The sequence below is a fragment of the Balaenoptera ricei genome, chromosome 11 (assembly GCF_028023285.1).
Source record: "Balaenoptera ricei isolate mBalRic1 chromosome 11, mBalRic1.hap2, whole genome shotgun sequence".
In the NCBI taxonomy this organism is placed as follows: domain Eukaryota; kingdom Metazoa; phylum Chordata; class Mammalia; order Artiodactyla; family Balaenopteridae; genus Balaenoptera; species Balaenoptera ricei.
Window position 1 is genome coordinate 24,044,116 of NC_082649.1, and position 14,276 is coordinate 24,058,391.

At 53.1% G+C, this 14,276-nt stretch overlaps 2 protein-coding genes across 2 annotated transcripts; one reads left to right on the forward strand and one right to left on the reverse strand.

The window, feature by feature from the left end:
• Positions 1-112: 112 nt before the first annotated feature.
• TCF19 (transcription factor 19) lies at positions 113-3,445 on the forward strand. Its single transcript, XM_059940722.1, has 4 exons — positions 113-258; positions 683-1,246; positions 2,296-2,851; positions 3,112-3,445. The coding sequence occupies exons 2-4, from the start codon at positions 1,009-1,011 to the stop codon at positions 3,350-3,352; spliced, it is 1,035 nt and encodes a 344-aa protein (XP_059796705.1). The 5' UTR covers positions 113-258; positions 683-1,008; the 3' UTR covers positions 3,353-3,445.
• A 1,917-nt stretch (positions 3,446-5,362) lies between these two features.
• Positions 5,363-10,316, reverse strand: POU5F1 (POU class 5 homeobox 1). Its single transcript, XM_059938322.1, has 5 exons — positions 9,820-10,316; positions 6,721-6,841; positions 6,321-6,451; positions 5,848-6,006; positions 5,363-5,744 (listed from the first exon to the last, which is right to left on the reverse strand). The coding sequence occupies exons 1-5, from the start codon at positions 10,222-10,224 to the stop codon at positions 5,478-5,480; spliced, it is 1,083 nt and encodes a 360-aa protein (XP_059794305.1). The 5' UTR covers positions 10,225-10,316; the 3' UTR covers positions 5,363-5,477.
• Between the last annotated feature and the right edge of the window lie 3,960 nt (positions 10,317-14,276).

The following is a 14,276-nucleotide window of genomic DNA, read 5'->3' on the forward strand; positions in this document are numbered from 1 at the left end:
GGGGACCCTCCCAGCTCGTCGCCCAATGGAGAGAAGGAGGGCAAACAAGATGGCCAATCAGAAACAGCGCGGGGGGCGGGCTCGCTCGGCGGGAGCTTCGGACCCGGGAATTCCGAAGGCGGGGTCGGCGCTGCCCGCGCGCGGAGGCCGCGCCCCTCCTGCCCTTGGTTTCCTCGCTGTCAAACAGCCGCAGGAGCACCAACCCGGGCCGAGCTGGCACTGCCTGGAGAGGGGACCATTCCGAGACTGCACCGCGCGGTAGATACGAACCTGGGCTGGGGCGGGGAGGGAAAAGGCTGGGTTTGCCTTGCATCATCCCGGGAGCCCTTTCTTCTGTTTTTATCCCACCCGGAGAAGTCGGTAAGCAAGGGTTTAGATCCACTTTGCTGGAGAACGTTAGAGACCCGTTTGCACTGCCTTTTGAGGGGTGACAGTGGATACACTTCCCACTGGGGTTCAAGCCAACTAGTTATGAGTGAGGGATTGGCCAGAAGAGTGAGGCGTGGGCTAGCAGGAGGGTTACTCTATTTGGATCAGCAGGTTTTACAGGAAGAAGCTTCTCTTCTCCAAATTACACTGAGGTGACAAGTTAATATCACACAGAAGCAGTCCCCACCCTCACCCCCACACCTACAGTTCGAATTTCCCTAGAAGCTGCCTAATGTATTGTTGCCTTGCACAGATTGAAGGCTCCTGGAATACTTAGCAGCCTGAGGATCCGATTCAGCTTCGTGCCACAAGACGCCTTCATTTTTGCACTACACTGGGACCTTCACCAAATTTTTCAGTTGCAAAGCTGTTGACAGCCAATTTTGCATCGCGTCCTAGGCTCCTTGCACTCTGAATTTGCCCTACTCAGGGAGTGTGCTCAAAGTTGAAATTGCACAAAGGACAGCTCAAGTTTGCATCAGACGGAAAGTGAACTTAGGCCAGATGTGCATGGCCCAGGGAGTGGGAAAGGTGATGGATTCCTAAAGTGGAAGAGGTGGTGTGGAGGGGGCACCGCCCATGCTGCCTTGCTTCCAGCTGCTGCGCATAGGGGGCGGCAAGGGTGGCGATCTCTACACCTTCCACCCCCCAAGTGGGGCTGGCTGCACCTACCGCTTGGGCTGCAGGGCCGACCTCTGTGATGTGGCCCTGCGGCCCCAGCAGGAGCCCGGCTTCATCTCTGGAGTCCATGCGGAGCTGCACGCTGAACGCCGGGGTGACGACTGGAGGGTCAGCCTGGAGAACCATAGCAGCCAAGGTGAGGAGTGAGCAGAGCAGCCTTATGCCTGGGCAGTGCAGTTCTGGGCTGGAATGACCAAGAGTCTCCACAGGGACTCTGCCTGCCTCCCAAACTCCCCATCAGGTTGGATGGATGGTTGTCATCCAGACCTGTCTTCCCACCAGAAATGTGCAGTGTCAGATCTTTGTGGGGCTCACCCTGTTTAGCTCTTAGAGGGGCTGGGAGGTAGATCCAGGGCCTGGAGTATCACAGTGGGGTTGTTCTGGGGCGACTGGGGGACAAGCTCAGATTTGACTAAGTTTCCAGATTTGTTTAGGAACCTTGTCCTTAGCTTAGGGCAGTTATATGTTGAATTGTTTTAATGATCTGGACATGTCTTACTCCCTGACTTGGAGGCAGTTAAGTCAGCCTCAGAAGGCCTGGGTTCCCATCTCAGTTCTGCTACTGGCACCTGGCAGTATCACTCAGGCCTGTCACTTCACCTTTTTAGATCTTAGTTTCCTCTTAGGTAGAATGTAAATCTTTCTAAGGTCTGTTTTGGGGAGTGCTGTGGGGATTGGATATAGTGGCCAACATTCATTTAGTGCTTACTATTATGAGACAAGAACATTTTAAGGGCATTAAATGTAGGTGAGCACAAATACCCCATTTCACAGACAAGGAAAATGAGGCATAAAGAAGCTAACTTGTCCAGGGTCACATGGCTGATAAGTGGTGGAGCTTGGATTTGAACCCAGACAATCTGAGCTGTGCTGATTAGTACTGAGTTGGAACTGAGTGAAAGTGAGCATCTCTGAGAATTGGACCTCAGTGAATTGAGGGAAGGAGTTCATTCCCTTCATGTGCCCTGAGGGAGGGCATAAGAAAAATAAACTCATTCCCAACTCACAAGGAGTTTCATATCTGATGTCACCTGCTGAGAGATTTAGAATGTGAGAATTTGATGACAGGTGTCGTGTTCTTCCTCATGTTCCCCAGAAAACCAGACAGGACCAGATTTCTCCACTTCTGACCTGTCATTTGTTTTTGTCGTTCTCTGTATTTGTCTGGTGCCCCACAATCAACAGGGACTTTGGTCAATAATGTCCGACTCCCAAGGGGTCACAGGCTGGAGTTGAGTGATGGTGACCTTCTGACCTTTGGCCCTGAAGGGCCCCCAGAAACCAGCCCCTCAGAGTTCTACTTGTTTCAGCAAGTCCGAGTCAAACCTCAAGATTTTGCTGCCATTACTACCCCACGGTCTAGGGGAGAAGAGGGAACCGGGGTTGGTTTCCGGCCCATGCTGCCCTCCCAGGGGGCTCCACAGCGCCCCCTCAGCACCCTCTCCCCTGCCCCCAAAGCCACGCTGATCCTCAACTCCATTGGCAGCCTCAGCAAGCTCCACTCCCAGCCCCTCACCTTCTCACGGAGTGGGGGTAGGCCACAGAGCCTGCCTGTTCCCACTCCAGCTGGGGAAGTGGGGACCACCCCTTCTGTCCCACCCCCAAGAAACCGGAGGAAATCAGCTCACCGCGTGTTGGCAGAACTGGATGATGAGAGAGAGGCTCCCAAGAGCCCCCCACCAGTCCTTTTGGAGCCCAGGAAGAAACTCCGTGTAGAGAAAACCCCACTGACACCCAGTGGGTAAGTGGAGAGAACTTTGTCTCGTATTTCACTGCCTTTTGATTCTTTTAGAGCCCTAGGCTGGGAAGTAGCTCTCTGCTTGGGGGATGGGGATGGGAGATGGAACAGAAGTTGGAATGACAAGACCTGGGTTCGTTCTTCTAACCAGATTCACCTTTAGTCTAGTGAATCTATATAGGTTCACTCTGCAGTTATCCAGGGGAAAGTTCTAGGCCTCTGCAGGTTTCCAGTGACCCTGGTTTTTGTGTCACTTTCTTCAGAAATCGACGTGGGCGTCCTCGGAAACACCCAGTGAGCAACCCCAGGGCTCCCCCTGCAGTTGGGGGCGGGGAGCACTGTGCAGCCCCTTGTTGCTGCCTACCCCAAGAAGAGACAGTAGCCTGGGTTCAGTGTGATGGTTGTGACATCTGGTTCCATGTGGCCTGTGTTGGTTGCAGCATCCAGGCTGCCAGGGAGGCTGACTTCCAGTGCCCAGGCTGTCGTGTAGGCATCCAGACCTAAGGCCCACCACCAAAGCACCAGAGGACAGAGCTGGCACCTCCAGGACATGGGTGGACACTGGGGTGCCAATGGGTCCTAAGAGATGCCCTCTTCTTCCCTTGCCTCTCTAGGAGGGAATGACTACAGGGGAAGGGTCCATTCCTATGGATTATCAATTCAAGGCCTGGAGCAGGCCCTCACGGCCAAGGTAACAGAAGAGATGGCTTCCTGCCAAAGATATTGCTGCCTCCAGGAAGTTGCCAGTGAGCTGGAAATTCCTACTTGTCACAAGCTGTAGGTCCTTGTTGTCATGGACACTAGAATGTCTGGTCAAGAGAACCCATCAATTGCAGAGGTCACGCCTGGGAAGTTATAAGCCCCAGACTTGAACAAGCAAGTTCTAAATGTTCTTGATGGCATCGCCTAAGGCATCTCTGGGAAAACCTAGGGCACAGCCCCCAAACTTCCTTACATTGTGAGCAGTCCTGCCGCTGACCACCATGATTGTGACCTGACTTTTCAGAGCTTTGCTTCCATTTCCAAATAAAGAATGAGCAGCTTCATATACTCCAAGGTACTTACTCTTTTTGTGGGTCTGATACTCCTTGCTTTCCAATTTTTGAGAGAATGGAGTGGTAAAGTCTGGAAAACTAATTCAGATTCTTAGGGGAGGAGATGAGCAGACAAGGCAGAGAAATACAAACCTGCTCGCTGAAAAGGTGCAAATATATGAGGTAAGCTGGAGGTGGGAAGACAGGAGAAAAGGAATCCAGGTAATTACAGTTTCTAGTTTCAAAGAAAACAGATCCGGGACTTCCCTGGTGGTCCAGTGGGTAAGACTCCGAGCTCCCAATGCGGGGGGGCCCGGGGTTCGATCCCTGGTTAGGGAACTAGATCCCGCATACATGCCGCAACTAAGAGCCCACATGCGCCACAACTAATAGATCCCACGTGCCGCAACTAAGACCCGATGCAGCCAAAATAAATATTTATAAGACAACAACAAACAACAGATCCACTGCCATTAAAATAAGGTACTTGGGATTTGGTCAAGTTCATGAGGGTGGCAGAACTTTTACAAGGTTGACCAGTACTACCAGGAAGAGAAAACCTGAGACACCAGCTACAACAGATGCGACCTGGTCCAGTATATCAACATAACCCACATATGCTACACTGATTCTCTTCTGACAGTCGTACACCAAGCCAAGATACTGTCAAAGTAGCATTTCTATAGTTCTTATTAGGAAAGCCCTATCTTGACCTATCCTATTGCAACCTGCATATCCATCCCCTTCCTCCTCTACTTAGACTTACCAACCCAAGTTTTTTACACATTGAGGAAAGGCTCCAGAGCAAGGGCCCTAATTAGGAAGTGGCAGAGGCAGGACTAAAATGTGGGAGGTTTTGGTGAGTCACAGACAGGGTAGGCAAAAACCTTAAGTGCAAACCAAATGGACCCAGGTATCAAGAAAGCACAAAGTAGAGTTTCCGGCTGGGGTGATATACAGAAGAAATGAGTACCTAAAAGACTTGATTTCTTAGCACAAAGCCACTGAGGACTTCCAGAGTAGAGTGGGGAAAAGCAAAAAGCCAGCTCCTAATAGGGAATGGGCTATGTAATAACTGCATCTTTGGGCAAAAATAAGGTGTTCACCTCCAATTTCCCCAGGTCACAGGCTCCTAAGAACTAGCTCACACCTATAAGAGCCCTCTACATATAAACTTGGGATCCAATCCCAGATCTCCCTCTGACATTGTGACTCTGGGCAGTTTAAACGGCATCCTTGGTCTCAGGGTCATTTGGGTGGAAGAGCTATTAATACCCACTATTAACTATCCCCATCCACGCTTCAATAACTAGAGGAGAATAAACCAAAGACAAAAGTATCCACCTACTAGGTCCCAGGCTTCTTTATTTAAGAACAAAGTGATGAGTGATGTGGGGATTAAAATCAAGAGCATCATTGAACTTCACCTTCCCTCCAACCAGTTCCCCCAAACTCCCTGCCCCCACACCCTTTGTGTTCCCAATTCCTTTCTTAGTGAATGAAGAACTTAATCCCAAAGCCCTGGTACGAACCCCAGGGTTCTCTCCCTAGCTGTCCCCCTTCCTCTGCCCCCATTCCTGGGAAGGGCAAACACCTCAGTTTGAATGCATGGGGGAGCCCAGAGTGGTGACAGACACCGAGGGAAAGGCCTCACCCTCAGGAAATGGGACTGAGGAGTACAGCGTAGTGAAATGAGGACCCCCATAGCCTGGGGTACCAAAATGGGGCCCTGGAGCCAGAGGAAAGGATACTGGTCCCCCTGAGAAAGGAGACCCAGCAGCCTCAAAATCCTCTCGTTGCGAATAGTCACTGCTTGATCGTTTGCCCTTCTGGCGACGGTTGCAGAACCACACTCGGACCACCTGGGAGTGGAAGACGGGAGAGGGACATTCGATCATAAGCTCTGGGAGGTGTGAATGGGGAGGAGGAGATGGAGCACACAGGGACGCAGACAGGGGCACTCACATCCTTCTCAAGCCCGAGCTGCTGAGCGATGTGGCTGATCTGCTGCAGGGTGGGCTTTGGGCACTGCAGGAACATGCTCTCCAGGTTGCCTCTCACTCGGTTCTCAATACTCGTCCGCTTTCTCTTCCGGGCCTGCACAAGGGTCTCTGCCTTGCATATCTGGGCAGGTGGGGAGATGACAAGGAAGGAAGTGGGAGGGCAAGCCTCGAACCTGCTGAGCAACAGCATCATGAGGTCAATGACTCGAGAGCCAGCTGCTCAGGAGCACTGACTGGCACCAGGGCCACAAGAAAGATCCTGGAAGGGTGGGTTTAGACCAGTGGCCCTGGACCTTCTCCCAGCAGAACTGAGGAATTGCACTCCATCCCAGTGAGGACCACTGCCTCCAAGAGGGAGAGCTGCCAGCCATGGATGGAAGCAGTGGAAATCGGGCTGAGACCAGGCGGGTCCCTATGCATCCCTCCCACCCTCACCTCCTGCAGATTCTCGTTGTTGTCTGCTTCCTCCACCCACTTCTGCAGCAGGGGCCGCAGCTTACACATGTTCTTGAAACTGAGCTGCAAAGCCTCAAAACGGCAGATGGTCGTTTGGCTGAACACCTTCCCTGGGGAGGTGGGTTGAAAGAAGCAAGGTGAGGCAGCAGGCAGGGCCCTTTCGACCCCAAGACCCAGGGCTTGCCACCTCTTCCTGCCCCCCCAAGATCCCACACAAGTACGGTATCTCTTCCCCCTCTACCCTCACCCCTAAAGAGGGTAGAAACACCCTTCTCTCACTCCCTTGGTGGGGAGGAAAGGCCCAAATTCAGGGATGTTCCTTCTAGGGGAGATGTGGTCCCTGTGTTCTGTGGGTCAGAACATGCTAGGTGAGACTCACCAAAGAGAACCCCCAGGGTGAGCCCCACATCGGCCTGGGTATATCCCAGGGTGATCCTCTTCTGCTTTAGGAGCTTGGCAAATTGTTCAAGGTCTTTCTGAAGAGCTTTGATGTCCTGGGACTGCATTTTAAAAGGCAGAGGAAAAAAAAAAAAAAAAAGGCAGAGGACATGTAAGAACATAAACATACCAGTTACCCACCCCACCCCCCCTTTCATTTGGGCCCCAAGGAATAAACAGTCTATGGGAGCATCTCTGCTTCCAGGCTGCCCACCTAATAAGTAGAAATAAACTATATACAAATGTCATTTACCCCAGAAAGTGACACATCCATCAGATGCAGAACGTCATTCGATAATGCAAAGAAAAGCCCAGGCCTCAATGAGAACACCTGTCAGGTTATGAAGGGGGCTCCTGCCCTTTAGTTCTTTAACACTCACAAAAGCTTTTTGACTCTAGTATTACCTCAGTTTGAGGAAGTGTTGAGTGTAGAGATACAGAGCACCATGTCTCTGGTTCTCTTTCCAAATATACTCTCTCCAGCTTACTTTGAGGGTCCCACAAACTATGACAAGGCATGCACATTCACAAACACACTACAAAACAGTCGTCATACGAGGTATGAATAACATGCTTTGTATATAGTTAGTGCTCAATTTTTAAAAATCTGATTATCCCTTATTTTTAACTGTATCTTTCTGCAATATAAAAGCATCCTCATTGACTAATTCAACATATTTATTGAGCACCTTCTGCAAACCAGTGGCTACACCAAGTAGACCAAAAACCCTGGCCCCAGGGACTTCCCTGGTGGTCCAGCTGTTGAGACTCCACACTCCCAGTGCAGGGGGCCCGGGTTCCATTCCTGGTCAGGGAACTAGATCCCACATGCCACAACTAAAAGCCTGCATGCCGCAACTAAAAGACTCCACGTGCCACAACTAAGACCTGGCGGCGCAGCCAAATAGATAGATAAAATTTTTTTTTTAATTAAAAAAGAAAGAAAGAAACCTAGCCCCAAGGGCTTTCACTGTGATGAAATTAGTATCCAGTATGTTAGAAGTGCTATGGAAAAAAGTAAAGCAGAGTAGGGAATTATGGGGAAGGTGACAATTTTAAATAAGACAGTCAGAGGTGATGTTTGAGCAAAAGGAAGGAGCAAAGTGGAAAGGCCCTGAGGTGGGTGGGCCCTGGTAGTAGCAAAGCCAGCAACAAGGCCAGCAGCAAAGCTAGCATGGGCGGAGCAGGGTGAGAGGACTGAGGAAAGGGAAGAAGGGGAGCTGATGAGGTCAGAGAGGTGAGCAGAGCAGATCCTGGAGCTGCCGCCATAACTTTGGTTCACTCAGAGAAGTGGAAAGGCGCTGAAGGGTTTTGTGCAGTGAAATGATCTGACTCTCACATTTTAAAATGTTCACTCCAGTTGATGTACTGACCATAGACTAAAGAGGCAACTGCAGCAATCCCAGCCTAATGATGGTGCCTGGGACCAGGATGGCTCTAAGTGATTGATTCAGGATGTATATCCAAGGTAAAGGTAGCAGCGTGTCCAAAGGATTGGATGTAAGGATGTGAAAGGAATGAGGATGACTGGTTTGGGCCTTAAACTACTGGGAGATGGACAGGGTAGGGCAGTGCAGGGAGCCATCCCCGCAGGAGACAGAAAATGCAGTGGTCATGTCTAGAAGATATTTGAGCCTTGAGGGTGGATGAGAGGTGGATGAAAGGTAGACAGAGCAGAGGTTGATGGATGGAGCCCTGAGGCTCTCCAATGAAGGCCAGTGGCCAGAAGATGAACAAGAGCAGCCAGGCCTCTGTGCAGTCCTGGAAACCTAAGGGAAGTATTTCGAGGGTCATCAATCACATCAAACTCAAATAAGGTAACTTCCGTTCCCAACTTCTGCTCAACCGATGTCGCAAACCTATAAACGTCAGCTGTTCCCATCTCGGCTTTTCCAAATCATATTTTGGGGATTTGAAATAAGGTAAACCCCAGTTCAAATCCTAGCTTTACCATTTAGCAGTTAAGACCCGTGAAATAGGCTAATAATACCTCCCTAGGAGATCTTGTGCCAGTTAATGAGATAATGATGTAGAAACTGAGCCCACAGCCAGGCATTTAGGAAATGGACCACAATTGGCAGCCATTATCATTCAAGGCTCAGCCGTCGCCTCGAGCAAAGAGTCTAGGGCTACTCGGTCAGCTGCAACCAATCACACCACCTTCGAAGAGGTCTAAAGGTTTAGTACTTGATCTCTAATTGCTTGCACTTGTCTCTTCCTCCGACTAGAAGATATATCCTTAATAGTCCCCAGCAGGGCTGGATGCGGAAGTCTTCAATTCCCTCAGCAAACCCTACATTTGGGGAATGGCCTGGAGATGACTTCTTCCCCTTTTCTCCCCCTGTTCACTACTTATGGAATTACGGCTGAAATTGGTGTTTCCAGCTCTCTACAAGGGGGTGTCAGGGTGTGCACTCTGCCTGACTGTGACTCACTGGGCCCAAGGCAGAGGTCAAGGGAAGACAAGCCCTAAACTTGATGGAGGGTAAACCCAAACTCCATACATCCACGCAGCCCAAACAGGAGCTTCTATCAGAAACCAGTCACACCCTAGACTTTCAGGAACAATAACCCTGGGATAAGCACGGTTTTCACCCTCAGGCCACACTTAACCCTAAGGCGGAGATCCTGGATCTGATCAAGCTCAAATTTTCAAGAAGGGATCAGGGTAGAAGAAGGGGCTCCAACCCCAAGCTGGGTCTGGTGCTGGGCTGGTAATGAGTGACCCGACCCAGGTCAGACCTAGGAAGTGGAAGGACCTACTTGACAAGGGCCGAGGGGGGAAGCAAGGCCAACTTCCGACTGCCCCAGGCCGCCCTGCCCTCACCTGTGGTTCTCTCTAAATTCCAGTCCCTAGTTCCCACCGGGCCCCTGCTCAGGGCGGCCTGCAGTCGCCACACACGCGTCCAGGGGCGCCGCCCTCGCCCGCTCCCCTCCTGGGTCGGCGACCCGGGCAGCTGCAGGCGATCACCTCCCCTCGCGTGGCCGCCCCCGGCCGGCGCGGTCGCCCCCCGCCGCCCGCCCCCAGCAGCTCACTCGCCTCCTCGGGGTTCGGCTCCAGCTTCTCCTTGTCCAGCTTCACGGGGCCAGCGGGGGCGGCGCAGGGCTCCGGGGAGGCCCCCTCGGAGTTGCTCTCCACCCCGGCTCCCGCCTCGCCCTCGGGCTGAGGGGTCTCCAGGCCGCCTTGGGGCACCAGCCCCACTCCAACCTGAGGTGCACAGTACGCCATCCCTCCGCAGAAGTCATAGGGCGGGGGACACGCGGGAAGACCCCACACCTCGGCGCCGGGCCCAACCCCCGGCCCGATCCCTGACCCACCGGGAGGCCCTTGGAAGCTCATCCAGGTCCGAGGATCAACCCAGCCCGGCTCTGGCCCTCCCGGCCCATCGCCTCCACCGCCCGGCGGGGGCGAGAAGGCGAAGTCGGAAGCCAGGTGTCCCGCCATGGGGAAGGAAGGCGCCCCAAGCCGGGGGCCTAGAAAAACGAGGGCTCTCCTAGGGACGGCTCGACACCTCTCTCCCTCCCCAATCCCACCCACTAGCCTTGACCTCTGGCCCCGCCCCCTGGATGGGTGGGGGAGGGGACGGTGGGGGTGGGAGAAACTGAGGCGGAGGGTGTTTGCCGGCTGCTGGCGGTGGTGTCTGGGAGCCGAAAGCCAGGCAGCTCCAGCGGGCGCCTCTCCAGGCCCCAGATCCCGAGGCTCTAGGTGCAGGTCCCCCATGCGGGCCTTCACTCCCAACTCCCAACAGGCCACCCGGCCCTCCCGACGCTCCGCACACACCAGAGCTGCCTGGAATCTCTTGCACACCTCCTGCCGGTTCTTCAGGAGCCCGGCTGCTGGACCCCTCTCCAGACACCCTGGCACCGTCCCCTCACCCGAACCCAGCCACCCTCTCGGCTCCTCAAACATTAATTGTTTATGTGTCAAGTCCTGATGGGGCTACCCCTCAATTCCTTAACAGTCCCCCTCCCCGTTGCCCTCCTGCACCCCCAATCCAGGAACCTAGTTGTTCCCATTTAGACTACTGGCCAGATTCAGTTACCCCAAAGCTGCGATGCCCAGCAACCATCTGCCCAGCCTGCTAAGTTCCACCCCATCACCAGGGGCAGACTGCCAGACAGGCTTCCATTCCATCCCCGGCTTTCCCGGCTTCAGAGCCCCCTCACCTACCAGAGTCAGGGATGGAACCCCTACTTTCCCTTCTAGGGGCCAGGCTCTGGGCTGACTGGTCCTGAGTCTCCCAATCTTTGTCCAGACAGAAGAATCGGACGCCCCCCTCATGGGTCCCCCACTGTGGGTCACGCACATCAAGTTCCTTGCCCCCCTCTTCAGAGACCCACATTATCTAGTCCGTAGTTGACTGTTCTCCCTCCCCCACCTCCCAACCCAGGCCTCCGGCCCTAGGCCCTGGGTGGGGAAAGCCCAGGAGGGAGGGGGGAAGAAAAAAATATCTGACTTCAGGTTCAAAGAGGCTTGGGAGGGACGGGGGGAAGGGGGCCGGACAATGGCCTTGGCTGGACAATCCTGGTCCCCAGAGGGGGCAACTCTAACCCTAAACAAGTGCTCAACCCTTGAATGGGCCTGGATGGCTCCCCTGGGGACAGCTTCCTGCCCCCCAACCCCCCAGCCCCGATCCCCTCACACGGAATCCCCCTCAGAGCAGCTAAAAGAGCTCCAGCAATAACCCCCCCATCCCCTCAAAGACTGAGCCTCAGACAGGGACCCCCACTGGGACCTAGGTCTCCTGTCCCCCTCTAGAGGACTCAGGCGTCCAGCCTCATCATCTACCCCTCCCCCAGCCCCCCCAGGCCTTTGTGTAGGGGGGCTGGTGAAAAGATGAGGAGGGGGTGGAGAGCGACTTGGGGGGGTGTGCAGGAAGCCTGCCCTAAGCTCTCCCACAGGGTCTATTTTTCTGGGCCTGTCCTGAGGGCTCACACTGCAGGCATAGTGCTTGATTCTGTTTGCAAGAGAATAGCTTTCAGACTGCCTCTCTGCTTGGGATGAGGTTTGTCTGTCTGCTCCCCAAACTTGCCCTAAATGAAGGCCCCGAGGTGAATTGGGGGGCCTCCGGAAAGGCTGTAGACCAGAGCTCCCTACAGCTTGGAAGGCCAGAATCCTGAGCCTGGGACATGGACCTCTGCCGACTTAGACATCTCTTCATCTCAGCCCCGTCTGAGGTTGTTTGCTCAGCATCTACCTTCTGAGGGGCTTGGGGGTCCTGCTGGGGGTCCTCTTGACTGGCCAGCCATCTTCAACTTGGTGGTATCTGGGAGTCCTTTGAGCCTGTTTTTTTTGTTTTTGTTTTTTTTCTCCTCTGAATCTATATCACACAGCCCCTGCTCCAGCCCATCTCTAAGTACTTTTTGGGCAACTAATTGTATGCATGCATTTCAATACTTCCCATAGGTCTGCTGGAAGATCTACAGGGCAGCGAAACTGGAGCTGTATTCACCACTAAACCACTAACTGCCCAAAAGGCAGATAGATTAAGGGGCCTGGTGGGGGTGGAGAGGTGTGCTTTGGACCAGGAGGGGCCCCTCCCCAGCCATCTCCCCAACCCCCAGGACAGAGCCATCACAGCCCCTTTGTCATGCATCTATCTGCTGTCTGCCAAGAAGACGGCCTCCCGGAGGAGGGGGAGGGGCAGACCTGAGAAATCTCCTACAGCAGTGCTTCTTGGCTCGCCGCCCTCTAGGCTCCCAGAAACCCCTTCCCCCATGTGGTCCAGAGAGCCCCTGTACCCCTGTCTTCCCAGCGGCCCCTAAAACACCTTCCTCTTCTCCCCCCACTCAACAACACCCTCTGTTTTTTAGATTACAATCAATAGTTGCTCTAGGTGGTATGTTTCTGGCCTTAGCAAGAGTCCCATTCCAGAGGGAGAGACAGAGGAGGCGAGGGTGCCTGGCTGCCTGCCTGGCTTGTAGCCAGAGATCTGAGCCAGATCAGTCAGGTGCTTGCCTGGAGCCTGACCCAGAACCTTAATGGAAAGTTAAGTTTGTCTGCAGTCCTAGCCAGCCCCTGCCCAGGCCAGCTCTGTGCAGGCCCAGAGGAGACTGGAAGCGGGGTTGAGTCATCAGACCTGGCTCCTCCACTCTCCTGGGTCTTAGGGAGTCACTAAACAACTTCAAGTCCCCGAAACCAATTTAGGACTGGGCTCACAAACTCTCCGCATACACCTTTATTATAGTGCAATGTCAAGGTCCTACACAAAGACAAACGCAAGTATCTGGTTGTAGAGCATGACCCAAGGAGGGCAGATGAGGGCCACCACTCCCTGCCAGGTGTGGCTGGCCTGGCTTGGTTGCTAAGAGGTGCAATGGTGGCCTTGCTGCTATCGGCCCAGCCATCCCCTCGCTGTTCTGTTGGGAAAACCAGCTGAAATGGCTCATGGGGACCAACGGAGACTTGCTCTAGACCAGGGTGGCAAACCCCTTATTTTGACTTCTGGCTTCTGTCAATCTGAAGGCAGAAGAAAGGGAAAGAATGGAAGGCTGAGGAGAGAAGGGTTCAGGCTTTGCCCACTTTGGGAGAATATCTCCCTTAATCTCAATTTACACATTTTCCACTGCTCACCGTAAACCACCCCCCTTCTTCTCAACAACTGACCCTATGATCTCTCCTGCGAGGTCTGCAAACTGAAATCTTCTTTTCCCAAATCCAGGTACTGTTACCTCAAATCTAGGGGTCAGCTCTCTGCTTGTAGTCTGTAGGGAGATAGAGAAGTGAAAGCAAGAGGGAGGGGAAGCCAGGAGAAGAGGTCAGGAATAAACCAAGGGTCTGCAGACCAGGGTCCTGGGCCCTGGCTCTGACACCCCAGTGGATGGCGCCTCACTTTCTGTGCCTTGGTTTCCTCATCTAATAAAGAGGAATTGGACCAAATGAGCCCTAAATTTCCTTCCAGCTCAGACATAAAAGTGCTGCCCCTCTCCCGTACACCCTCCTCTCTATCCTCACCACTTAGTTGTCATGGGACTAGCAATCTCTCTCCGCACGCCTGTGAAGAAAAACTGGGGTTGGAGGGGTGGGAGAGGAGGGACTCAGTGAGATGCTGACACAGGCTTTCCCGCCCCGCACCCCCATCTCCCAGCAGCCTTCCTGGGAAATCTAGCAGAGTTTCCCCTCGAGTTTGATCAAGATTTGTTTGATGAGTTTGGGAGGCCAGTTTTGATTTGGTTTTGGTGTTTGGGAACTTATAAGAAACATACTTCAGGAAGTAAAACTTTGTGTGTGTGTGTGTGTCTGTGTGTGTGGACAAAGGCTAGAGAGGAAACGGAAATCCTAACCTACTCCTTCTTCTTTTCATATTTTTCATATTCCCTCCTCAGTTGCTTTTCTCTAAATCGCTGCTCTTGGACCTCAGCCTCCCAGAGAGAGGGAAACCAGATGATCCTTAAGGTCGCTTCCAGCTCTAAAATTCTTTAAAAAAAAAAAAAGAAAAGAAAAGAAAAGAAAAAGAAAGCAAAACCTGTCGGGACTTCCCTGGTCGTCCAGTGGGT